At 44.2% G+C, this 25,515-nt stretch overlaps 1 protein-coding gene across 3 annotated transcripts in view; it reads left to right on the top strand.

Annotated features, from left to right (window-relative positions):
• Nucleotides 1-2,175: 2,175 nt before the first annotated feature.
• LOC123514799 (tubulin glycylase 3A-like) overlaps nt 2,176-25,515 on the top strand; it is a 38,972-nt gene continuing 15,632 nt past the window's right edge. For 2 of the 3 annotated variants that reach the window (XR_006677704.1, XM_045272983.1), the window contains exons 1-3: nt 2,176-2,283; nt 16,888-18,214; nt 18,495-19,775. Coding sequence is in view for 2 of the 3 variants with exons in the window: in XM_045272983.1 (XP_045128918.1) it covers nt 17,336-18,214; nt 18,495-19,775 (2,160 nt within the window). In the remaining variant the exon portion in view is untranslated. The remainder of the gene's footprint in view (nt 2,284-16,887; nt 18,215-18,494; nt 19,776-25,515) is intronic. The other variant, XM_045272984.1, reaches the window with a different exon arrangement.

Genomic DNA, 25,515 nt, shown 5'->3' with positions numbered 1-25,515 from the left:
AAACTCTTTATTTTCGTCATAACATTGATATTAGAGCTTTTTTTTTTTCGTGTTCTCTGTATTCTTTGGTCGGATGATGCACTTATGTTTACTGAGGGGGAAGACCTTCACCAAGGCAAATTGAATGCCAGATTACGCCGAAGTTATATATGGGTAGCAGCACCTATAGCCTACTAACGTTATTTCATTGATTTGATCGTCACGAGACAGGGACTAACACATAAGAAAAAAAGAATGAAAAAATAAACCGTTAATAAGTAATACGAAGCAGGTGAGTGCCAGACAGCAGCAATTGTATCTGAACATGGAGGAATACACCTACCACACATACTTCAGATATTTGGATAGTGGAAAGTACATTGAAGGGCTGTAAAATGAAGAGGGATATTTGATGGATAAACAACGCAGGGAAGGTGAAGTTAAGCTACGCCAAGTGTTAATGAAAGCGGAAGTGAGCAGAGTTATCAAAGCTTGCCAAGAAGGGTTTTGGGGAACACATATAGGAATAGTTAAAACAGTTGGAAAGTAATTGTTTAATATTTTGTTAAAAAGTATTAAAAAACTTGTCAGGACATGCCTGCATGGCTGGTCTCGGAGCGAGGCGTGACCACCATTGGATCTACTTCCCTTACCCCTATTTTGTGCAATATAGCTCACTGATCAAGTGACTTTCATTGTGGCTCATTTATGTACGGGGTGTCCCTGAGGTGGACTTGCTTCTCTGACATGCAAAACGTCTTCCTCCCTTCCTTTATTCTTGTCTCCTTCCCTTGTCCATAGTGCCATATGACCTATGTTGTCCTTGTCATATTTACATACGTCATAAGCATTACATATTACATTACTTGCCCTTAGTGATTTGAAAATAATGGTATGATTTTTTTGTGTGAGAGAGTGAAATGGCCAAGAGGGAGGAAACATATCCCGTGCCTGTAATTGCCCCCAGGGAAAAACAACCCAGATAAATTTTCCCGGGGGTAAAATTTGGCCTAGGCTACTTTTCCCAGGGGGAACCACAATCAGGGGGTATTTTTTTTTTTTTTTTTAGCTACACTGGGCCCGTTAGCCAGTGTACCGCAGATAACAAGGTTTCATAAAAGTCCTCATTTCGCTCGCTGGAGTCCGAGGCCTTACAAGTACTTCACGTTAAGGTGTCGAGTAACAAGGAGAGGGAAGGGGCCATGGAAATGTATAAGACAGGAAGCCATTGGAAAAAAATTTATATCAAATGTATTGGACTGGTTTTCAGGTTATGAACCGCTTTGCTTTCTCGTAAGGAGTACTCTTAAAGGTCGCAGGGATTATTAATCGAATTCTTACGAATGTTTTTTTCTCATTGATAGTGCAGAATAATTAGAAATATCAATAAAATTATGAAAATACCATTGAAAACTCAGAGAGAGAGAGAGAGAGAGAGAGAGAGAGAGAGAGAGAGAGAGAGAGAGAGAGATGACAGCCATTAAAGTCGCTATGATCATGAGAGCCCATAATGTATATAGGTGCACGCTGCCTGTGGGTTCACCTAGTGTGCTCATACTAATGGTGAGGGTGTGTGTGGCAGCAACACAACAGATAAACTGACTCGAGCATAGGAACAAACTTCAGCGCTCGAGGAGGAAGAGGGAGGGAAGGGGGAGGGGAAGGAGGGAGTTGCTTTCCTGGCATTGAGAGTAATTTTGCGTTGTCTATAAGCTGCAACACACACACACACACACACACACACACACACCTTTTATCATCAAGTTGTTTATGCCAGACAGACAGGCACATGGGTTGTATTTTAAATTTATAACACGCTGTCAAAGATACAGAAGGAGAGTTATCATAAGCGCGTTGCTATCTCAATCCTGCAATTCCGCTACATTAGGATGTCTTAGAGCCAAATCAGACAGCAAAGATTTTGAAGTGGTAGCCGAGACAACAAAGGAGAGCCGTGACGGTGAGAGAGGAAGGGCCTGGGGCGGTAGTGAGGGGATACACACACACACACACACACACACACACACACACACACACACACACACACACACGCACACACACTTCTGTAACGTTGCGTACCGTGATACACGGATTTATATATGAGAATTATGCTAACTTGCCAATAAAGCGTAAAATAAAAGGGATTACCACCCGTGGAAGTCGGCAGCAGTGGCAGAGAGCGCTTGCCGCTGATCAATTGAAGCAGTGTGACTGGTACCGTGGTTCAGAGAAGGTGTGTGAGCTCGTGCTCCCGGCCATCCCTTTACAGTGTAAGAAGGTCGCCTCTCACTGCCTTAAACGTTGGTAAGCCTAAAACCCTAAGACCTCCAGTAACCTTGTGTGTTCTTCATACCCGTATAGATGGACGGCAGCCAAGTCTGTCAGTAGCATGACAGCTGTGAAAGAACACGTGATTATGCTAGTATTAAAGTGGACGACGTCTGACATTTGACCACACAGCAGCTCAGTCCATGGCTTGCTGCACTCTTAACTCGCCCCTGTGCTGTCTGTCCTCACGCCCCCGCGACCCAACACTGTGCTCTGACCCGTTCACTGACACCGGGCCTGCCTCACTCCCCGCCTTCCTCGTCATGCTCCTATTATCACTCTGGGAGAAGGAGAGGAAGGGACCCGTCATTACCTTCTTCTCCTCCTCCTTCTTTCGTCTTGTCACTCGTGGTTTGCCTGCTATGATGCTCATGTTTATTTCTCATTGTGGGTCATTTATGATTAATCAACTATCATGTCTGTGCTTGAGATAGTAGTAGTAGTAGTAGTAGTGTGTGTGTGTGTGTGTGTGTGTGTGTGTGTGTGTGTGTGTGTGTGTGTGTTTGATGAATAAACAGTGACGTTGTTTGTGCCCATTATTACTGAAACTTATGCAATAATTAAGGGACATTATAGATAATGTAGCGTGGGGGCGGGGATATGTGCATGGGTAGGGAGGGTGTGGGGTGTAAGATGCACTACATGACTAGATAACTGGATGACCACCACCGCGACCACAACCCCTCCCTCCGTGCCGCCTTCTATCCGCTAACCACCTCCCGCAGGACTACCGCCAATCACTTTAACAACGCGAAATTGTTCATAAAACACCGTGATGCTGGGGTGAAATTCTCGGCCTCCTGGGAGTGAGCGCGGTTCCTAGTCCAGCAGGCGATGAATGGGAAAGAATCGCTTTTTCTGGCCACAATATTTCACACTTGTTTTTATTATATGTTCAGTAATTCTGTTTCGTCTTGCTTTTCTGGTTACAGGATCTCACGTTTTTATTCAGCACTCAGCAATTATGTTCTTTCTTGATTTCTTTCTTTCTCTTTCCTTCTTTATCTTCTATTAGAGCTAGCACCTTCTATCCTTTGCATCTGCTTCATCTATAAATTGTCTGAAGTGATGTCTTTCTCATTCTCCTGCCTCCATTAGAATTTCTGTCTTCCTCTCGTTCGTGTTCTTTCTGCTAAGTTCCTCCATATTCTTATCACAAGGTTATCTCCCCCTTTCCGCCCAAATATTCTAAATAAAACCTAATCATGTCAACGTTTTTCTTTCGCCGTTTCTTGAGTCAGGGATTGGCGCCTTGTACGATTCCCAGTTGTCTCTGCCTCTAACATCTTTACTTTGGCTCCCATCCTTTACATTTCTACCGCAATTCCATCTCTACATCTCACACATTCTCTCAACCGTGCCTCTGTCTTTGCAAATAGGTCTGTAGGTGAGGACAGGTCATGAGCGCCAGGCAGGAGTCCCGTCATGGTGCAGCAGCAGGGGAATGCACCCTTAAATACCACCAGACAGGGAAAGTATCGATTCACAAAACGGACCCACAGTTTGCTGCCGTCGCCGCCTCGTGCCTGCCCGCCTCGTGTTTACCTCACTAGGGATTGGATCCTCGGTCTTCCATTAGTGTCATACGGAGCGGTATTTACCCCGTCACTTTCTCAAGTCGCCTTTACTATCGCAGGGAGGCATGTGAAGATGGCTTTTCCTGTATTTTGAAACCTTGGTGTTGCCTTTTACCGTATCCTCAAATATTTCGAGTACTTAATGCAATTTTCTTAACAAGCTCTAATGGAATTTTCTGAGGATATTTTCTGAGGATTTCAAGTGTGGTTTAATGATTCTAGTGATAGCCCAACATGGACCCTGCATCATTAGCGGGCATAAAGCACCCTTGAGAACCCGACTAATCATCTTCGTGGCCTTTGAGAATAATCTAGAGAGAGAGCTTTGCATGCGAGTGAAATGGAATACGGATAGCTTCGTTCACCGCCACCACTGGCCTGCGTAAAGAGTGGTGCAAATTAGTGGAGCAATGTAGAGAGAGAGAGGTGATGAAGTGGAGTGGTGACAGTGAGTGCGGCTGAATGTTGGATGGCGTGCGGGGTGGAGGTGACGGTGGTGCATGATGTCAAGGTGGTGATAAGAGGGCGGCGGAATAACCGGGGCTTGCTACAAAGGGTGTTGGCGGATTGGTGGCTTGGCTGTAAAGATTATGGAAATAACCACGACTGTACGGCACTTGCAGGGATGGGAAAAAAGAGTAATCATTTGTGGGAATGGATGTAGTAAGTGTGTGGAGGTTATTATAGTTTTTTTTTTTTTTTTTTTAGTGGACAGGTAAGATCTATTTAAGTGTCGAAGTATAGGATTTGTGTTATTGAAAGCGTAATAATATGGAGGTATATGAAATGGCAGACTATTTAAAACCCGGTTAATCATCTCGGTAATTAGTCGTGGTGAGAGAGAGAAGAGAGTTTCAGAATATACAAGCCTTTATCATCCACTCGCTACGTAAAGGCAGCGAAAAGAAACAATAACCACCCACGTAATGTTTGCTACCATCATTCTCTCTGCTCTACTCCATCATTAACAATTCAGCCCAAGGATCACAGCTGTCTTATCCATCATCATCATCTCCGTCTGCTGTTTTGCCTTCATCACGCTGCTAATATCCATCATTGGACGCAGCAGGTTGTGGGCCTCCCTCCCTCATTATATCCTCCTATCCCTGTGCTTTCCCTCCCTTCTGCCTTCCCTCCCTACCTGCCTACCTACCCCTTCCCCTCCTTGCATCTTACCTTTTCCCCAGCCTTCCATCTTGCCTGCCTTCCTGCTTGCCTTCAATCCTCCGTCCTTCTGTCCCGTTCTTCTTCCCAGCCTCTCTCCTTTTTTTGATCCCTCCCTTTTTCCATCCATCATCTATCCATCCTGTCCTCCTTCTCTTTTTTTCATATCCTCACTCTCCATCCCTTCCTCCCTTCATTTCATCTCCACTTCCTTCCCTCCTATCCATCCTCTCTCCCTCCTGCCCTTCTTCCATCGTCCTACCCCTTCTTTCATCCTTCCTTCTTCCCTCCCTTCCTGCCCTCCCTTCGTTTCCCCTTTCTTCTGTTCACGCTCCCTCTCTTCCTCTCTTTCTTCCTTCCACTTAATATGCGTAATTCCAGCTTTGCCGTGAAAGGGGAAGGGATGGGAAGGAAACTGGGCCAGTGGGGAATTGTTATGAAGGGTCATTTGAGTACAAGAGAACAGTGTCTTCTAAATTTTGTAAGCTGTGGTGACTAGGAGATAAACTGTCCAACTTTTTAAAAAACTTTTTTTTTTTTTTTTTGAGCGGGAGTAGCAAGTTGAGCAATTTTTGTTCACTTCTTTTTTCTTTTTTTTCCTCTCTTCTCCTTGACTAAGTTCCTTGACGCGTGTAAACTATATAAAAGAGATAAGAAAAGGGAAAGTTTTTTTCTTTTTTTAAGTGGTAAAACGGCAAATTTGTTGTAGTATATGGGCTGAATAGTTTGCCTCTTCTTGCTGAAGCATTTGTTGAAGGGAAGACAGAGTTAGAGAAATACTTCATGGGGAGCGGGTTGTTAATATTACTGGTAGTGTTGTTGTTATTGCTGTTGTTGTTGTTGTTTGTTGTTGATTGTACCTTCACTATTTTGGAAGCAGTAGTGGTGGTGGTGGTAGTAATAATAATAATAATACCATTCGTTAGTCTCCTGTTTCTGGAAGGGTCAATACGTGAGGAGTTCATGAAGTAAAGCGCTTTATGATCGACCTGAGAGAGAGAGAGAGAGAGAGAGAGAGAGAGAGAGAGAGAGAGAGAGAGAGAGAGAGAAATAACATCTTTAGTAGCAAAACAACAACACACTACACATTCATAACAAACAATAACAACAAGAAGAAGGAAGCACCTGCAGTAGAGAGAAAGAAATGAGACAAAAACAGTCTATATCCATATCTAACAATAATAACAATAAGAAGGAGAAATATCATCACTCCCACAACCTTCTATCATACAAATCGAGAATAAGTCAGCTTGGAGCACATAACATGAAACTGAATATAGAAAACAAGAGTACCCTTTGGCATGCACGAGTGGAGTGAGGCGGAGGGCATGAAAAACGACAGGGCAGTACACGTAACTTGGAGCGCTGCCGGGAGCTGAGGAGCCACGGGAGGGAAAAGACTTGGAGGAGAAGGAGACGCAGAAGGGGGAAGAGAAGACGTGCACTGGGAGGGGGGGTAAAGGAAGAGGAAAAGCGCGTCACAGTCTTGGGTCTCTGCCAGATACTTCTGCTGAGTACTACGTCTTCTACTACTACTGCTACTACTACTACTACTACTACTACTACTACTACTACTACAAATAGACTCGTTGGTGCCACTAACTGTCTTAACATGTCAAGTAGCTGAAGAAACGAGTACAAGTTAATACTACCACAGACTAAAGCTCTCTCTCTCTCTCTCTCTCTCTCTCTCTCTCTCTCTCTCTCTCTCTCTCTCTCTCTCTCTCTCTCGTTGATTGGTCTACATATTCCTGTCTTGTTTTCAAACGTAGAACAGACTAAGGTTGTATTTCTTCCCAAAACATATTCAATTATTAAGAATCAGATTATCTTGCAACTAATCGGATTTGGTAAGAAAAGGTAGATTTTATTTCACCACGGTTTTTGAAATAAGACGGAAATGTGTGGACCAGTCAGCGAGTAAAACCGTGTGTCAGTGGCAGTGTCAGCGTGTCGTCGAATTCTCAGGTGGCAAAATTAGTGTGACAAGAGTTGATAACACAGAACATGGTGGAGATAGGGAGAGAGAGAGAGAGAGAGAGAGAGAGAGAGAGAGAGAGAGAGAGAGAGAGAGAGAGAGAGACGAAATATATACAGTAATAATAAAAATTTTTAGAAGTAAGTCGATAGAGAGAGAGAGAGAGAGAGAGAGAGAGAGAGAGAGAGAGAGAGAGAGAGAGAGAGACACAGACAGTATTTAATATTAACATGCAGTGTCATGATACGAGCAATTGCATGACAAACACTGCTACATGTATATTGTATTGCATAAATGTTTCATAATGTCTGAAATTATGTGCGTGACTCATTTTCTATTTGTCTCTGTCTCCGCCCTCATTGATAAGTCAGTCAGTCAGTCTGTGTGTGTGTGTGTGTGTGTGTGTGTGTGTGTGTGTGTGTGTGTGTGTGTGTGTGTGTGTGTCTGGGTGTCTGGGCGTCATTTCTTTATTTTCTTCACTTTTCTTATTTTTTTCTGTGTCTGTCTGCCTTCCTTCTTTCCTTTCTGTGTGTTTGTCTGTCTCTATCTGTCATTCATTCAGTCTTTCAGTTGGATGTATATTTCTGTCTTTATCCCCTCTCTCTCTCTCCTCTCTCTCTCTCTCTCTCTCTCTCTCTCTCTCTCTCTCTCCCTCTTTCACTCTTCCTCCCTCTTTCACTCTTCCTCCCTCTTTAAGTCTTCCTCTTTCTATCTCTCTCCCTCCTTCCCTCACCCTCCCATGATTTTTATAACAAGATAATACGGAAACCCAATATGCTGTGGCCGCTGGAGTCTATTTATATCCCTACCTCGTCATTCGTCATTGGCCGGGGTGACTAAGAGGAAGCATTGCCGTTTAAAGCCCCGCGAGACAAGAACTGTGACGCGCCGCTATGCTCCCGCCCCCTCAGCCTGGACACACACACACACACACACACACACACACACACAGAGATTGGGACTGACTCAACAAGCCAGACTGCCAACAGGACACAAGCAAGCCAACAAAAAACGAACAGAGCCATTTAAAATCGGACAGAGAAACAAACTGACTCACATAAAGCCATACACAGGCACACAGACAGACAGACATTGGAGTGGTGATTCATCTATGGGCGAGCCTCGAGTTGTGGTAACGCCCCCCCTTTCCTCTCCCTCTCCCCTTCCTTTTTTTTTTCTTTTTCCTTTTTTCCCTCCCTGGTTGGAGAAGGGATGGCATCGAGGGGTGTCTGAGAGGGGGTTAGATGTGGCCTACGTATAGCCGGGTGTGGCGTCACGTCTGGCTGTGCTAAAGGCGTGCTCTTGTGAGGGAAATGGCATCTTAACCTGAGACAAAAGAGAGAGGGCCACCACCACCATCACCACCACCAGCACACTCACCTGCATCTGTCGTATAAACTTGGACTTTACTCTTTAACAATTTTTTTCTTCTTTTCTCGATTCAACTACTTTTGAACAAGATCTAGTGGAAGTTATTAGGGAAAAGGGTCTTTGGGGTACTTTTTTTATGATTCTAGGTGGAATTACTAAGCTTCTTTTTCAAGTTTGTTTTCACGATTCTAGTTGGATGTTACGTGTTGGGATTTTCAACGGCGTTTTCATGATTCTAGTGTAAGTTATCGAGCTTCTTCAAGAGTGTTTTCATATTTTTCGTGGAAGTTACTGATTTCTTTCAAAGATGTTTTAGTGATTTTAATGAAAGCTATTCTTTTTCTTCGTGTGTTTTCGATATTTTAGTGGAAGTGTTGTTTTTCAAAAGTACTTTCATGATTGTAACATTAGCCAACAAAAATTCTGCGCCTTCTGTGGCATCTATGTGATCGGTTAATAAGAATTCTGCACCGTCTATTAGGGAAAGATGCCCGTGAGAACCAGACAAATCATCTATGTTACCTTAGGGGAATAGTTCAGTGACGGAACAAAGCGTTTAAGAATGCCAGCCAATGTTTCGCTGGTGGGAGACTTGGCTATTTACAGACTGGCTATTGTTTCTCTCTGACGACACACACACTTTTGAAAAGAAAGAGAGAGAGAAAAAAAATGAACATAAAACAACGCCTGCATTCTCAAATATTCTTGTTAAACTGTCTCTAGAACCATGAGAACACCAGAGAAAACTTGTTATTTTCAAAGGCAACAGAGATAATTAATCAGAAATTTATTTACATTTTTCGCTATAGATAGTGCAAAATTTTCTTAGACTTCTAATAAATTAATGTAAATATATTTCAAAACTCTAAAACTTTCCACTAGAACCGTTAAAAGTAGTTGAGATACACAAAAATGAGAGAGTACGGCAAAAATATCTAATTCCGTGGCTCTCGCTCTTAATCTGGCCATAACGGTGACATCAAACATTCTTGAACTGTCTTCATTCACTTCCACGTAGCAAAAAAGTAATTGATATCCTACGAAACTATCACAGTACAATTGACGACATCAGAGAGACTAGTTTTCAATTTTCAAGTTCTTAGAATCTGAAAGTGGCGCAACAGCTAACTCAGGTCACGTAATCACCCCAAAGCAACATGTATCAGTTGAGTGCGGTACAAGGAGACACGGGATGAGGTGCAGTGGAGGTTATGCACGGTTATGTCACCTGCCCCACCCTTCCTCGCTCATCACGACCACACCCATTGGTCCATTTCGGCCCTCCCATGGTGCACGTGGCGCCGCTAGCCTCGCCTCGCAGGGAGTGGCCAGAGACAGCTGTCCAACGCGCAGTAGTCTACAGCTCCGCCCAAGGCTTCCTCTACATTTCCACAGCAGCTTTCCTCCTTGACCTCTTAGCTTTAGACCACAGTGGACTCTCGTATGTAAGTACGAGGGATAACAGGAAGTATTTAGATTAGTGTAGTCACTTGGCAAGCTAGTCTATTCCCATTCATGTGAACCGTGACTCAAGGAAGCAGCTTCGGCTCAGCGTCACAGCTGCAGTACATAAGCTTGCACCGCAACTCTGAATCCAAAGAGAGAAAAGTAAAAAACAAATGGCCGTTGAGTTACGGTCTTTCAATATGGTATTTTTTCTTTATTCGAAACCATTGAACTGGAATTTTCAAACGCCATGTCTTTTTTTTTCATAGTTTTATATAGTAGGACAAGATCATGATTTAAAAAGGAGGTACTTTTTTTTTGAGACCAGTTACCTATAACCTAAAATAAAAAAAAACAACAAGTTGAGGTATTGAAATATGGCAATCTCCTTTAAAACATCTCTACGTACTAAGGTTCTCATATATAACAACCTTCTTGAAAGCCGACAGGATGAGATGGCTCTCAAAAGACACGCGTCATTATTCGGCTCACTCCAGTACCTAAGGTTTTAATGTCCGTAAAGTGACACATGAGAATCGTGACTACGTGTAATTATGTAATTTTCTTCGTTATTTTTCTTTTTTGCCTCGTCTTGATGAACTCTCACTGACTTGAAGTAGATGAGCTAGAGGAAGAGATGAAAAAAGAGGAGCACGAGTTCGATTGGAAGAAGGAAGAGGAGAAGACACGAATATTAAGGAGAATGAAGAGGACGAGGAGTGAGATTGAAAGTAGAGGGGAGAAAATAACGACGGCGATCAGGAGGAATACTATTGAAAAAAAAGAGAGCATAAAATATATAGAGGATGAGGGAAATGACCGGAAAAAAAGAGGCAAAACGGCCACCATGATAAAATCAACGTCTATATCCTTTTCTATTTTACTCTTTCTCTTCCTCTTCCTCTTCCTCCTCTTCCTCTACTACCAAAACCACCATCACTAGTACTAATACTACTGCTGCTATTGTTGCTGCTACTTTTACTACTGCTACTGCTGTTATTGCTCCTTCTATTATTATTACTACTACTGCTGCTGCTGCTGCTACTGCCAATGTTGCCACTACTACTACTACTACTACTACTACTACTACTAATAATAATAATAATGGTAATAATAAGAAAAATAATAATCATAATAATACAATGATACAGATACTACAGATAATAATGATACAGATAACAATAGCAATAACAGTAATAATACCCTTGTTTTAACAAAGTCTTTCTGATATCACGAAGAAGCCGATTAATATTGTTCACTGGAGTATTGGAGGCTTAAAATACGCTCGCTTCTCAACGCTCAGTGCAGCATTGTCAAGTAATTTAGAAGGAAAATGACCGTCATTACAACAATAAATACAAGCAAATGATTACGAGCGTTGCATTGGTCTGGCATAATGAAACTCCGCTTTGTATTAGACCAGGGAAAGTCTTTGTTCTTTGCTTGTGTGAATAGTTATAGATTTTGTAGTAGCACTAGTAGTAGTAGTAGTAGTAGTAGTAGTAATAGTAGTAGTAGTAGTAGTAGTAGGTGTAGTAGTATTAGTAGTAGTAGGTGTAGTAGTAGTAGTAGTAGGTGTAGTAGTAGTAATAGTAGTATTAGTAGTAGGTGTAGTAGTAGTTGTAGTTGTAGTAGTAGTAGTAGTAGTAGTAGTACAAGTAGTAGTAGTAGTAGTAGTAGTACAAGTAGTAGCAATAGTCATAGTAGTAATGCTGGTATGAAAAGAGAAATAGGAAAAGTAATAGGAGGAGGAGAAAGAAATAGGATAAAATCAACGGGAAGAATATAGAATAATATTATGGAATGGATGTAATATAAGAAGCAAAAGAAAACAAGGAAGGAGGGAAAGAGAAAGAGGAGGAGGAGGAGGAGGAGGAGGAAAATTATAACTAGGAGAAGCAGTAGGAGTAAGAACATAAGATAGATAAAAAGTAAAAAAAAAAAAAAAATGAATCGAGAAGACGGAGCAAGACATTAATTCTTCACGACACTAATTTAACTCTCTGAATGTGACTGCGGGTGTTTAATGAGCGGCCAATGACCCAAGACCAGACTTAAGCGAGAACCAAGAGACGAAGGGCGTACCGGAGGCGTTGGCTGCGGGGATACTAACTGGAGAAGGCGCCGGGGATGGAGGAGCACAGCGGGGGTTGGGGGAAAGGGGCAAAAAAGAGCAGCGTGAGTGAGTCAGCTACGTTGGGGATGAAGAAGGGGGGTTGTGGTGGGGAGCTGGAGGGGAACTGGGGGGGAGATCAGAACCACGTATCATCCAGCTTCCATATTCGGTCAAGTAACTAAACTACACACACACACACACACACACACACACACACACACACACACACTGACTGTCTGTGTGTGTGTGTGTGTGTGTGTGTGTGTGTGTGTGTGTGTGAGTGCGCGCATCAAAAAAATGAAATATGAACCTATTTATCATAATTTTTGAGGTTGTTTATGTGGGAAGTATTTTTGAATTTAATATGTACGATAACATCAGCCGCGGTAAACACACAAACACACACACACACACACACACACACACACACACACACACACACACACACACACACACACACACACACACACACACACACACACACACACTCTCTCTCTCTCTCTCTCTCTCTCTCTCTCTCTCTCTCTCTCTCTCTCTCACAGAAGCCGTATATATAAAGGAAATAATATAAAAAAAAGATTCTTGATGTGTGTGTGTGTGTGTGTGTGTGTGTGTGTGTGTGTGTGTGTGTGTATGTGTATGTGTGTGTGTCATATATAATAAACCACACACTAACGTATCTCAAAATCTCGTATAATTTAAAAGATACATTGCCTTGAAAACGATGAACAGAGAAGGCGGCAGAGCATCATTTGTGTGTAATCCATGTTAATACGCGCAGTTTGGCTATTTTATCCCCGGGAATCACTGTTTACTACCCGTGTTGACCTAGCGAGCCATTAACAAAAAACCCTGACGATTTATGGAGGTGTGTACTAATAAGGAGGAGCCTAGGAGCCGCCTTCAAATAACAAAAGACGGTCGGTTGACAGGATACGGTGAAAAACAATAGTGTTGCTTTATTTGCATTTCATGATATACACACATAAGTTTCCATTAGTTTATTTTTTTGGGTCTCAAGAGTTCTCACCTGCAAGATTATGCAGCTAATGTTCCCTCTTGTTAGGTAAGGTTATGTCAGGTTGGGGGAGTTTTTTTCTTTCTTATGTGGTTTATGTTTTGTGTGATATTTGCATGGAGAAGAGTAAAGGAGAGTAAGACGTTTGGAGTCGGGGAAAAAAGATATTAGAATTAAGAAGAACGAAGATAAAAGTTGAGAGAGAGAGAGAGAGAGAGAGAGAGAGAGAGAGAGAGAGAGAGAGAGAGAGAGAGAGAGAGAGAGAGAGAGAGAGAGAGAGAGAGAGAGAGAGAGATGGAGTTTAAGAAGAGAGCGTTGAATTTAATTTGACTTAACCTAACCTAACGAACTCTAATCAAACGAAATGTATCACAATTCAAACAAATCTAACCTAATTTAAGCTAGCCAAAACCCAACCCAACCAAATTTAACCCAACCGAGCCAAACTCCCACACGACCAGATCCCACCAACTGGACCCACCCTATTCTAATCTAACTGAAGCAATTCTAACTTAAGTCAACCCAACGTAACCTGTGCACTCCTCCCATCCTTCCGCCCACTCGTTCCTCCGCCAGACGTCCGCCACACGCCATAATTTCCATCGTGTTTGCAAGCTTGTGTCAGTCACGTCATTCTTAAGTATAAAATAAGTGTCTCAGTAAGCACGCCATCTGCCGGAGACTGGTCTGGTGGAATCTGGCGTGCCACGTTAAGGGAAAAAAAGAAAAGGAAGTGGAAAACGTAAATATTGCGCGACGCCAAACACAAACGTTTCGTAATAATGAACCAGAAGCCACGAACTCAAGTCGGGCATTGTAGGTATTGAAGAATAAAGTTGGAGAATATAAAGGGGAAAAAATGGAGGCGTAGAGGAAAGTAAAGGAGGAAGAGAAGAGACATGAAAAGAAAAATATGAGGTATGTCAAAGAAAAAGAAGGCAGACAAGAAATATGAAAGGAAGAGAAGGAAAGAATATGTAAAGGGGAGAAATAAGAAAAATATGAACAGAAATATAAAGGGGAAAGGGAAAAAGAAAACAAGTCTTTTAAGAATACGGTCGCGAGAGAGAGAGAGAGAGAGAGAGAGAGAGAGAGAGAGAGAGAGAGAGAGAGAGAGAGAGAGAGAGAGAGAGAGAGAGAAAGAAAGAATAACAACAAAGAAATAATCGTAAACGAATTGCCTATAAATTTAGAAAAAGAAAGAAGATGAAGAAAAAAAGAAAGAAGCGGAGGAGAGAGAAGAGGTGGGGGGGGGAGGAAGAGGTTGAAGAAAAAGGAGAAAAAGTAAGGTCTAGCCACCTGCTTTAATACAACTTTTTATGAGCGTGCATCTTTAAACAGCAGGTGGCGATTGTGGTGGTGGTGGTGGTGAGAAGGGAAGGTGGAGGGCGAGGGAAGGAAAGTGTGGAGCGAATGTAAAGTCTTGGTTAGAAGTTGAGAATAACCTGCACTCCCTTCCACTGTGCATTGTGTTCTCCCTCACTCTATTCATCCCCTTCCTGTGACTTGACCTTGTTTCAGAAGAGGAGTTTCATGTTGTAATTTCTAAACCTGAATTAAGTTTTCTTTCACAGGAATGGCTATGTGCAACGTTTTCTTGGTTCTAGATTTGTTCTTTTCCTTCGAGTCTTTTTTCCTTGTATATATTATTAAAATAAACACAAGAAAAACAATTCGTAGTGTGTTTAGCGATCTGTCGACCAATTATCTCCTGACGAAGGTTGATAATTGATGGATCCGTGACAGAAGTATAGAATTAAAAAGAAAGGAAGTTGGAATTAACAGGAAGGAAACTGGAGTTGGGAGAAGAATGGTTAAAATAGCTCGGAGACAGGAGAATGGAAAAAAAGTTGAGTTAGGATGTTGGAGCTTAAAACGAGTAATCCAACTTATCCTAACTTATACAAAATTAACCTAATATAATCTAACCTTGTACATAAGTAATCCAACTTAACCGTACCTATCTTAACCTAAGCTAATTAAGTAATCCAAACTAACCAAATCTATCCTACCCAACATAACCTGATTTATAAATTATCCAATCTAATTTAGTCAAACCTAGAGGATATTCTAAACACTTGATACACGAAACCTAACCTGTACTTACTCATCTTAGCTACCCCATCTTACCTCACCATACCTCACATGACCATACGAGCCCTGGGAAGTAAGGTATGTTCCTTCACTACTGACGCCGACTATACATACTCCCCTCGCCTGTATGTGGAGGCTTCGCTGGCCCGAGAACACACTCACCTCACGTGCTGCCACCAGACATGCACACACGCTCACACGCACTTAAGCCTTCGTGTAAGCGCGCGCGCACACACACACACACACACACACACACACACACACACACACACACACACACACACAAAAGAGCAAGTTCCATTGCTCCTCTGATTACTAGTTTGGCAACATTTTTCTCTTCTAATGTTTATCTGTCTGTGTCTGTCTGTCTGTCTGTCTGTCTGAAAATACTCTCTCTCTCTCTCTCTCTCTCTCTCTCTCTCTCTCTCTCCATCCACGTCTCGCGTGTGACCAAAATGGGGTTTTTATTTTTTTCCCTCTCTCAGTACAAAATTGGAATCATTCAGTCTTTTGAAGAGTCTCACAGCGAGTTACAAGATTCCACGAGACCATTTTCTGCTATTCCTGAGGCTCTCGGGTCCTTGGGCGCCGGGAATGGGAGGACGGGGGCAGCGTCTGTCGGGAGGGCTCGCGAACGCGTCAGAGTGGCGGAGAGAAGGGGGCGTGGCGTCTGTCAGGAGGCCTTCTTGGCGTCGGCACGGCGGGTGAAGGGCGGAGGCGGCTAGGGCTGGACGGCTCAAGGGAAGCGTGACTCAGGCAGCGCGGCGTCGGGAGCCAAGAGGCGTTGCAGAATGATTGATATGAAACTCTTGATTCTTTTTTGTATGTTAAACAGGTCAGGGATACTGAGCCTGATAGTGGATTTAGCATTATTATTTTCTTTACCACTTCACTAAATTATTTTTTCCTTATTTTCTGTATCAAATCTCTTTACAAAATAGTAGTAATAGTAATAGTAGTAGGAATAGTAATAGATATTGTAAAGCGTTACCATTCATTGCCATTATGATAAGCTTTATTTACTTGTGACACTACATAACATTACATTGCATACAAAACTAGCTTTCAATAGATGACTTGAACAAATTCGATAGTCAGGTCATTTATGAAGATTCAATTGACAGTTTTTTAAGACAAGATCAGTTTCTGGATGAGGATGATTGGTGGATGTAGCTAAGCAGGTTTTTATACAGGGACCGCCACACGTAGGCCTACTGGCTTCGTGAGGCCAACCTGACATTATCATGTTCTTATGGGGTCTGTAGGACTGTATGGGGCGTGTAGGGTATTAGGGTGTCTTTGGGGTTACTAGGTCTCACCACTACTAATGTACAGACGGGTTGTTTGCTAATCGAAGGAAACTTTTATAAGCTACTGTACTTATTTACCTTACCTTACTTTCTAATATCTTACCATTTTACCTTACATTACCGTAACTGTTATTATCATTCTAAAAAGTGCAAGGTAACTGGAAAAGAACATTCAGTCACGCAGCTCAGGCATATATTTCAATTATAAGTATTGTTATTGCTATTGTTGTTCGTGTTACCGTTGTTTATACGACTGGTCTTCAATGTTTTTTTTAATATTCTCGACACAATCTGTTTTCTTTACGAAGTTTGATATTATTGATTTAATTAAACTATTTGTTTTAAAAAGCAGGTGGTAAATAAAACGAGTGGATAAAGTAATTAATGTATCTGTTTTAAGTATTGTTGTCTTTGTTGCCGCTGTGACATCCTGCTGATCTTAAATGTTATTGAATGTCCTTTTTTCTCCGAAGCTTGACATTACTCTTATATTCTGGTGGTGGCAGTGTGGGTGGAGGCATGGGCGTGTTGTCATGGTGAGGGCTACTTGACCCCGCCTCAATACACCCACATCTGCACCCACACTCTCACACGCCACACCCACAGACATGCCTGCTCGCCTCGCGCCAGGGGGAGATAGAACGGCCACGCGACTTCGGACATAAGGTTGTGAGTGACGCAGGGACACAGTCATTAAGTGAGGCGAGACGGGAGTCCTCGGAAACCACATCTGCTGGCTCCGGAAAGATGGTGAGGTTTGGAGCAGAATGAAGCTTCAGGAAGTTACAGGAGGAGGGGATGATGATGGCACTTCCTTCTCTGTGTTTGGCGGCCTGAAGGTGACGGCCGGTCTGCTCTGTGGGCCGCGTGGCGTTGCTGGCTCGGCACATGGAGGGGGAGGGCAGCCGGTCCTCGTGCTTCGCTCTCACAGCCACCTCCTAGTAGTAGCAGAGGATGAAGGTAGCCATCCCTGGCCGAGCCATGAAAATGGAAGAGTTACCGCACGGTGCGCACCTCACCCCGATACTCAAACCTGCCAAAATTCCATTCAACAACATCGAGATCCGCCCTCCCATTGACTACCTGAGCCTCAAGGCAGACGCGGAGGGCGGGGCACGTGGCCTGGACAGTACATCGTTGCTGCCGCTTCCTAGTACCTCCAACAACAACAATAATAACAATACTAACATTAACACCAAGGGATGGAAGAAGACTGCCAGGTTATACAGGAAAGAACTTAAGGCCAAAGGCAACATAAGGCCCTCGACTGCAGTTCGCCGCCACGTGAAGAAAATATCCGAGGAGTTTACACTGACGCAGGTGAAGTACGAGAATGCTGTCAGCACGGAAGGGAAGGACAAGAATCAAGGACGGTCGTCATCCTCCTCCTCTTCATCCGTGGCCAACAACAACAAGACTCTAGCCAAGAACGTTTCCTCCAAGATCACCTGCACGAAATGCGAATCTGCGTCCAAGCCATCCTCCAAAACCATGGTGGCGCCCCTCATCTCTGCCATCCCTGCCTCCTCCTCCAAACCCTCCGCGACCAAGGGTCCCACCGGCCGCAGCAAGTCGGGACCACCAAGAGAGTCAGGATCGCCAATTAAGAAGATACCGTCCTCCCTCACTCCTCCAGCTCGCCCCAAGCATGCCTCAGGTGGGCGCTGTGTTGGAGGCGGAGAGTGCGTTGGTCTCGCGCCTCCCACTAGCCCCGCCCCTCACAGGTCCCCGGGAAGAAGGGCCTCCTCCCTGACAGGTGTGTCGCCTCGCTCCAAGCCGGTGTCCTTTGAGCAAATTAAAAAGGTCAAGATGTTCACCGAGAAAGCAATCTTGGTAAGTGTCACGTTCCTGTTTGTTACTTGTGTTTACTCTCTCTCTCTCTCTCTCTCTCTCTCTCTCTCTCTCTCTCTCTCTCTCTCTCTCTCTCTCTCTCTCTCTCTCTCTCTCTCTCTCTCTCTCTCTCTCTCTCTCTCTCTCTCTCTCTCTCTCTCTCTCTCTCTCTCTCTCTCTCTCTCTCTCTCTCTCTCTCTCTCTCTCTCTCTCTCTCTCTCTCTCTCTCTCTCTCTCTCTCTCTCTCTCTCTCTCTCTCATTGTTTCCTTTCCCTCACTGCAGGAAGGCCGCGTGTTCTCAATCTTCGGCTACTTCCCCGCCATCAGGGACGCGCTACGCCGGCGAGGTTGGGTGGAGAAGATGCAGCACAATGTCCCGTACCTCAACCCTCACCCCAACAACTGTGTGTGTCCGCACGTTGGTTACCAGGCCTCCTTCCTCCCGCCCGCCCCCGCACACCACGCCCACGCCTCCTCCCAGTCCACAGCCGCGCCCCAGAACCCTCCCACCCTTGCTGTGCCTGCTGCTGCTAAAAGTGTGAAGCAGGAGGAGGAGAAAGGAGAGGAAGAGGCAGCGAAAGACGAGGGTGTGAAGGAAAGTGCTGAGGAAAACGAGAGTTGCACCACCACCACCACCACCACGCCCGGCACTCCGCCTCCCGCCTCACAACCTTGTACCAATTCATCCTCATTACCATCACCACCATCACCACCACTACCACCAACAGCACCACCATCGTGTTCACCACCACCGCCACCGTCACCAGCCTCAACACCATTACCAGTGTCCCCATCACCACCCACGTCACCACCGTCATCAGCCACACCATCATCATCATCATCATCATCATCATCAGTAGAGTCTGAGGACCTTAAAGCCGCCACCACTGCCACTCCAGGTTCTTCCAGCATAGATGAAGTAGTGCCCGCGCGGACCATCCATCCCCCGCCCCAGGACTCACTCGCGGGGCACTCCGATGAAAGGACCGCGAGTGTCACCCCGGATGCGGAGGAGTCTTCCAACACTGTCGAGGGATCTTCCGCCGCTAGCCAGGAGACCGCCGCTCAAAAGGCGGTGGACAGAATCAACACTGCCATACTGGGCCCGTCAGAGGTGCGCCGGGGCCTTGCCGAGTCCATTACGGAGAGAAACGCGACAATTTACAAGTACAACACCAAGCACGTCCCGGTGAAGAGGGCGCCGCGACCCATACCTGCCCATAAGGAGGAACCTATTCCTGAAGGGACCAAAGGCGACGAGGCAACGCAGCACGCAGAGGAGCAAGGAGGGGCTGATACTACGAGGGAGGAGGAGGAGGAGGCCCCGGCGGAGAATGAAGAGCAGCAGGAGGAGCAGACGAAGGAGCGAGTGCCGACTCCAGAGCCGTACAACCCTTATGTGGACTTTGTGGTGAGTGACGTGGACATGCCGCTGGTGGCGCGTCTGCTGAGGAACGTGGAGCCCAACCTGCTGTGGACGTGGACGCGGGACTCCATCTCCTTCAAGCACCTGAGTCGTGAGCAGGTGGTGAACCGCTTCCCCAACACTCCCTTCACCACCAAGGTAAGAAACGCCCTGATTTCTTCCCTCTCATTAACCTGTCCTTCTCACCCCTGCAACTTTACACCAGTACTTCACTTATTTTTCCACATCCTCTGGTCTTGCATTGGGGACTTTCATTTACCTGTTCCTTGATCCTTTCCTACTCTTCATTAACCTGTCCTTCCTACCCATCTAACTTCCCTTCAACTTCATCCCAGTACTTTACCTGTTCTTTCCTTTACTTGACTTCTACCTATCTTTTGTTTTTGTTTTTCCACCTATGTCCTTCACTTGCCTGTTCATTGACCCTCTACCCCACCTCATTGACCTGTTTTTCTCACCCCTCCAACTTCACCACAGTACCCTACCTATCCCTCCCTTTAGTTAGTTCACCTTTACCTGGCCTTTGCTCTTTCACCTGGGACTTTTATTTGCCTGTTTCTTGACCCTTTCCTCCCAGCAACTGACGCTTAGCACAGTCTACAGAGTCGCAACAGCAGAAACAGACCAGACTAACCCGCGATAAGAGTGGTGGTGTTGTTCCCCCAGTTCAGGGAAACCATGGGGACTTGCTGGTGTGGTTTTGGTTATTAAACATTGAACAAACACGCACGTGCACCCGTCTCGACAACGCAGACACACACAGACACACAGACACGTAATGTAAGCGTTGTCTTTTCTCCTCGTCAAATAAAACTATTTAGTCAGGACATATGAGTACAATAAAAACAAGTTATTCAAGTAGGAAAACAAGGAAAAAAGAGTAAAGAGATTAAGGAAAAGAAAGAGAAGGACTAGGAGGAGGTGGAGGAGAAAGACTGAGAAGGAGGAGAGCAGTCGCTTGTGGCAGGAGAGGAATTAAGGCAGGCAAGTGGATGAGAGTGAAAATCAAAGGTGATGTGGGAAGGAAGATTACGTATCATTGATCAAGAGGCGCCTGCTACCTTCCTCTCTCTCTCTCTCTCTCTCTCTCTCTCTCTCTCTCTCTCTCTCTCTCTCTCTCTCTCTCTCTCTCTCTCTCTCTCTCTCTCTCTCGTGTACCGTGTGTAGGGATAAAAAAAAAGTAAAAAGACATGCATGGATTGTGGTGGATTGCGTGAGGGAGGAGGAAGGGAGGCACTGGTCAGGGAGAGGGAGGGAGAGAGGGAGAGTGGGATCAGAGAGAGAGAAAGAGAGAGAGAGGGAGAGAGGGTAAAGTGCGTGACTGAAGGAGCGGATGGGTGTCGCACGAGCCACTACACACACACACACACACACACACACACACACACACACACACACACACACACACACACACACACACACACACACACACTCCTCTTGACCTGCTTACACTCTCCCCTCTTAGAATTCTGGGCACTCATAATTCAACTTACTCGTCACTTCTTGTCAGTCTTTAGGTCTTCCGAGGGACGTGTTACCGCTGCTTGCTGAAGAGCCCCCCGGAAAGGTTCAGCAGGGCCCTCCTTCTCTTCTCTCTCTCTCTCTCTCTTTCTCTTTCTATCTTTTCCCCGTCCTCCCTCCTAGTCCCTCCCTTCCAGTCTTCCTTCTCTCACCACGTGCAGGATCAATATATGTACACAGCTGTTTTTCTTTTTGTTTATGTGAGTGCGTGTGTTTCTGCGTGTGTATGTGTAGTGATGTCATTTTTCTGTCTTATTCTCTGTCGTTTCTAGAATGATTTCCTTCATCCGGGTTTTCTTTGGTGTTATAATGGTACGTATTCTTAAGCGCTGCGGGATTCCATTAGGGTTGTCTTTCAGAGGCAATATAGATTATTTGTCTTATTTTCTGTGCGTTTCCAGAGTGTCTCTTCTTACTTCGTCTTTCATCAGGACTGTGTTTCATGAGCTACAGAGACGATTTATAAGATTCCCTTTAGCTTTCCTTCTTGATGGTGCGAGAACCTTGTTAAACTGTCATTAAATTCACAAAAAAACATTCTTGAAAGTCTCGCTAACTACCACTGAAGTGTAAGAATAACTGTAATAGACATGATATGTGAGGTTCTCGTGTATACGAGTATTTTCATTATATACTGACGGTGTAGAAAATTTGCTAAACTATTAATAAAATCAAGACAGAGTTTATGAAAATTCCGGAACTATCACTGTGTTAAGTGTAAATGTGTTAAGACACCGAACCAGCACTCTTCTCTCAGGGCAAGGTTATGGAATGACTTAAGAATTCGGAGCAAGTGGATATCTAGTACCAGTATAGAATCGATTACCTTGATCATCTGTATGTTAGAAATCTGTTTAGAAACTAGAATAAGAAAGTGTCTCTAAGTAAAAAAAAAAACTATTTAGAGACTAGAATAACAATAAGTGCCAAAAGTAGCAGGTATTGATTGGAAAAAATAAATGTATATGGCAGTAAACGAGTAAACTCTCACCTTTCCTTCTTAATTTCATCTTCCTCCTCCTAAATAAAAAGAATGAGGGGCAGTGATCGGCTAACTCTCACCTCCTTAACTTTATCTTCCTCTTCTGCTTTACACCAACCTCCTTGCTCGCACTCGTTCCACCTTGAAACATTTGTTCTTGCACGTTTCACCTGTAAATTCCCACTAAAGGAGCTAAAGAGAACCAAGACAAAACCATTTTACCTTTTACTTCTCTTCCTTTTACAGCTTCCTTTACTTTCTCCGCGTTTCCTGCGTCATATTCTCAACTTTTCCGTATACATCTCAGCAACTTCCTAGATTTGTTTTATTGCTTTCCCTGTTTTTATCCTTGCTCACTTTCTTGCAGTGACAGATTAGTGAGTAAATGAAGGCATAGGAGAGGCAGGGGAAGCTGACTAACATGCGATGAACTAATTACATGAACAAATGTCCTGTTTGCTTAACGCTGAATGAAGTTAGTTACACGAAGCCTTACCGTGACGATCCTGAGAGAGATTGTCGATTAGGGGCATGAAACAAGGCGGCAAGGATGTAATATTAACAAATGGCCCTTCATGCTGTACACACCCAGCCCCTGTGCGCTACACGGCCCGTAATTCATGATGCTCTTGCCCCCAACGTCTCGCCGCCTCGCCCTGCCTCCTAATGGCTCACCAACACGCCCGGGACACGCCCATGCCATACCGGCTTCTCTCTCTCTCTCTCTCTCTCTCTCTCTCTCTCTCTCTCTCTCTCTCTTTCTCTGCTGTTTCTATCAAAAGGTGAAAAGGAAGATTTAATAAACGGAAACGATGCTGTTGGTTATTTGCTTGTCGGTTAGCAAGTTAGTAAGTTAGTGTGCCAGTCAATCAGTCAGTCAGTCAGTCAGTGAATCATTCTGTCAGTTAGCTGGGTGGTTGGCTGATCATCCAGTTAGTTGTTCAGTCAGTTATTGTGTGTGTGTGTGTGTGTGTGTGTGTGTGTGTGTGTGTGTGTGTGTATGTTTGTGTGTGTGTTTCACTATTTGATCTGCTGCAGTCTCTGACGAGACAGCCAGACGTTACCCTACGGAACAAGCTCAGAGCTCATTATTTCCGATCTTCGGATAAGCCTGAGACCAGGCACACACAACACACCGGAACAACAAGGTCACAACTTCTCGATTTACATCTCGTACCTACTCACTGGTAGGTGAACAGGGCCTACACGTGAGAGGAGACACACCCAAATATCTCCACCCGGCCGGGAATCGAACCCTGGTCCTTTGGCTTGTGAAGCCAGCGCTCTAACCACTGAGCTACCGGGCGTGTGTGTGTGTGTGTGTGTGTGTGTGTGTACGCACATGTGTGTCGTGTGAGATTGCGTGCGTGTCTTCTGCATAGATAGCCAAATAAGTGGATCGCTAATACACTCGATAAATCATACCGAGCCTTTCTCATCCGGGAAAAATGAAGGTAGTAATATTGGATGCCCTACATTTTGGAACCGAGACTCTGACGTTGAAAGATTTCCTGCCACTGCAACGGTGTCATTACAGGCTGGCTGAAAATAGTAACCAGACCGTCTGTTTGTCTTAACTGAATGGTGACCCGAGTTTGCAGGCTAGTCCATATATCACTTTACAGGCTGACTAACATTTGCCTCCACTCAGACTGGTTTGTAGTTCTCGCAAGGCATTTCTTCAGTTTTGGATGATCCTTTTGGCTTATTTCCTTTAGAGATTAGTACTATTTTATGTATATTTTGTTGCTATGGCCAGTACTCGTCTGGCATGAATAGATACAGGCTAACCCATATTTCTCTCTATACAGGCTAACCTATATTTCATTACTACTCAGACTGACCTGCACCTCCCACTATATAGACTAACTCGAATTGTATCCGTTTAATTCAAGCTGTACTACCTGCCATTACTTAGACTGACATGTACTTTTCGTTATACAGGCTAAGCTATACTAGTCACCACGAAGGCACCAACAGTAAGGGATGTAGGTAGAACTGGTGATAAGGCAGTGTGAGTGACTGTACTGCTCATGCCATGCCTCCACCTCATGCCTTGCTTTCTGTCTGGCTCGGTCATCAAGAGAGAGAGAGAGAGAGAGAGAGAGAGAGAGAGAGAGAGAGAGAGAGAGAGAGAGAGAGAGAGAGAGAGAGAGATTTACGCCTCAAGTCATCTTTGGTGTTCTTGAAATAGCTTATGTAAAAAAAAAAATACTTCAGAAGAGGGAATCAAAGGCTGGCTAAGCTGTATTTAATGATAAAAACGGAGAGGATATTGCTATTTTTTTTCTTTAGTCTTTTCTTTCTTTTCATTTGTGATGCAGATTTGCACACAGAAAAGTTTGCAAAAGTCTCTCGTATTACTTGCACTACGTACATCCTTTACATCTTACTCTTTATAAAGAGAAAGTTGTTGATGAGTTTCTGAATATTACGCTTCTTCTTCTCCCTGTCCCTGACCTTTACCTCCCAGCACCCTGTCTCCCTCCCTCCCTCCCTCTCTCCCTCTCTTCTCTCCCTCCCTTCCTGTCTGAATCCTTGCCGGGCCTGGCGTGAGGGAGACGCGTAAGTAAAGTGAATAGCTTCTTGCAGGACTGGCAATACTAACTTTCCTGAGCTTCGTTTTTGGCCTGCCGTCAGTAAACGTATATGTGTGTGTGTGTGTGTGTGTGTGTGTGTGTGTGTGTGTGTGTGTGTGTGTGTGTATGCATGTATTATCTTTTTTTGTAAGGAGTCAGGTCAAGGGCAACAAAAAGACATGAAAAAAAATCATTACCGATGCTGCCAGTCCCTAAAGAGTATAGTCAAAAGGATGATCCAAAATTATGAGGGGAAGTGTCTTGAAACATCCCTTTTTGAAATGGTTCAAATTATAGGCAGGAGGAAATACAGAAGCAGACAAGGAATTCCGGAGATTACTGGCTTGACGTTGTATTAGGGAGGTGGACAGATTATACGTGAGATTTATATACGTATACGTAGTTAGCTCAGGAAGTTGTCATACTGTACAAAATTTTTGGCCGAGTGATCATTATCAGACAGTTTCTCCCTCCACCTGTCACATCCCCAGTTCTTGGTCTTCACGAAGCTGTCATGTATGTTTATTTCCGATCAGTTCAGTACGTGCATATGTGTATGTATGATATATGTAAGAAGCAAGTAGTTGAAGAGAAAAGAAAATAGATAAAATATAATGATACGTACTTACCTACCTACATACCTACTTACCCACATAAAAACATAATTATAAACACTGGAAAAAAAATAACGATCCTATTTGAGCGGAGCTTCCAAATATAATGGAAAGAGGTTTTGGATTAATTTTAGAAACTGCATTACCATGTCTCACTTCCAGGCCCTCGCTAAATTTTGTTT

The sequence above is a fragment of the Portunus trituberculatus genome, chromosome 38 (genome assembly GCF_017591435.1).
Source record: "Portunus trituberculatus isolate SZX2019 chromosome 38, ASM1759143v1, whole genome shotgun sequence".
In the NCBI taxonomy this organism is placed as follows: domain Eukaryota; kingdom Metazoa; phylum Arthropoda; class Malacostraca; order Decapoda; family Portunidae; genus Portunus; species Portunus trituberculatus.
The sequence above is the reverse complement of the archived record's forward strand: the minus strand, read 5'-3'. Positions and strand labels throughout refer to the sequence as shown.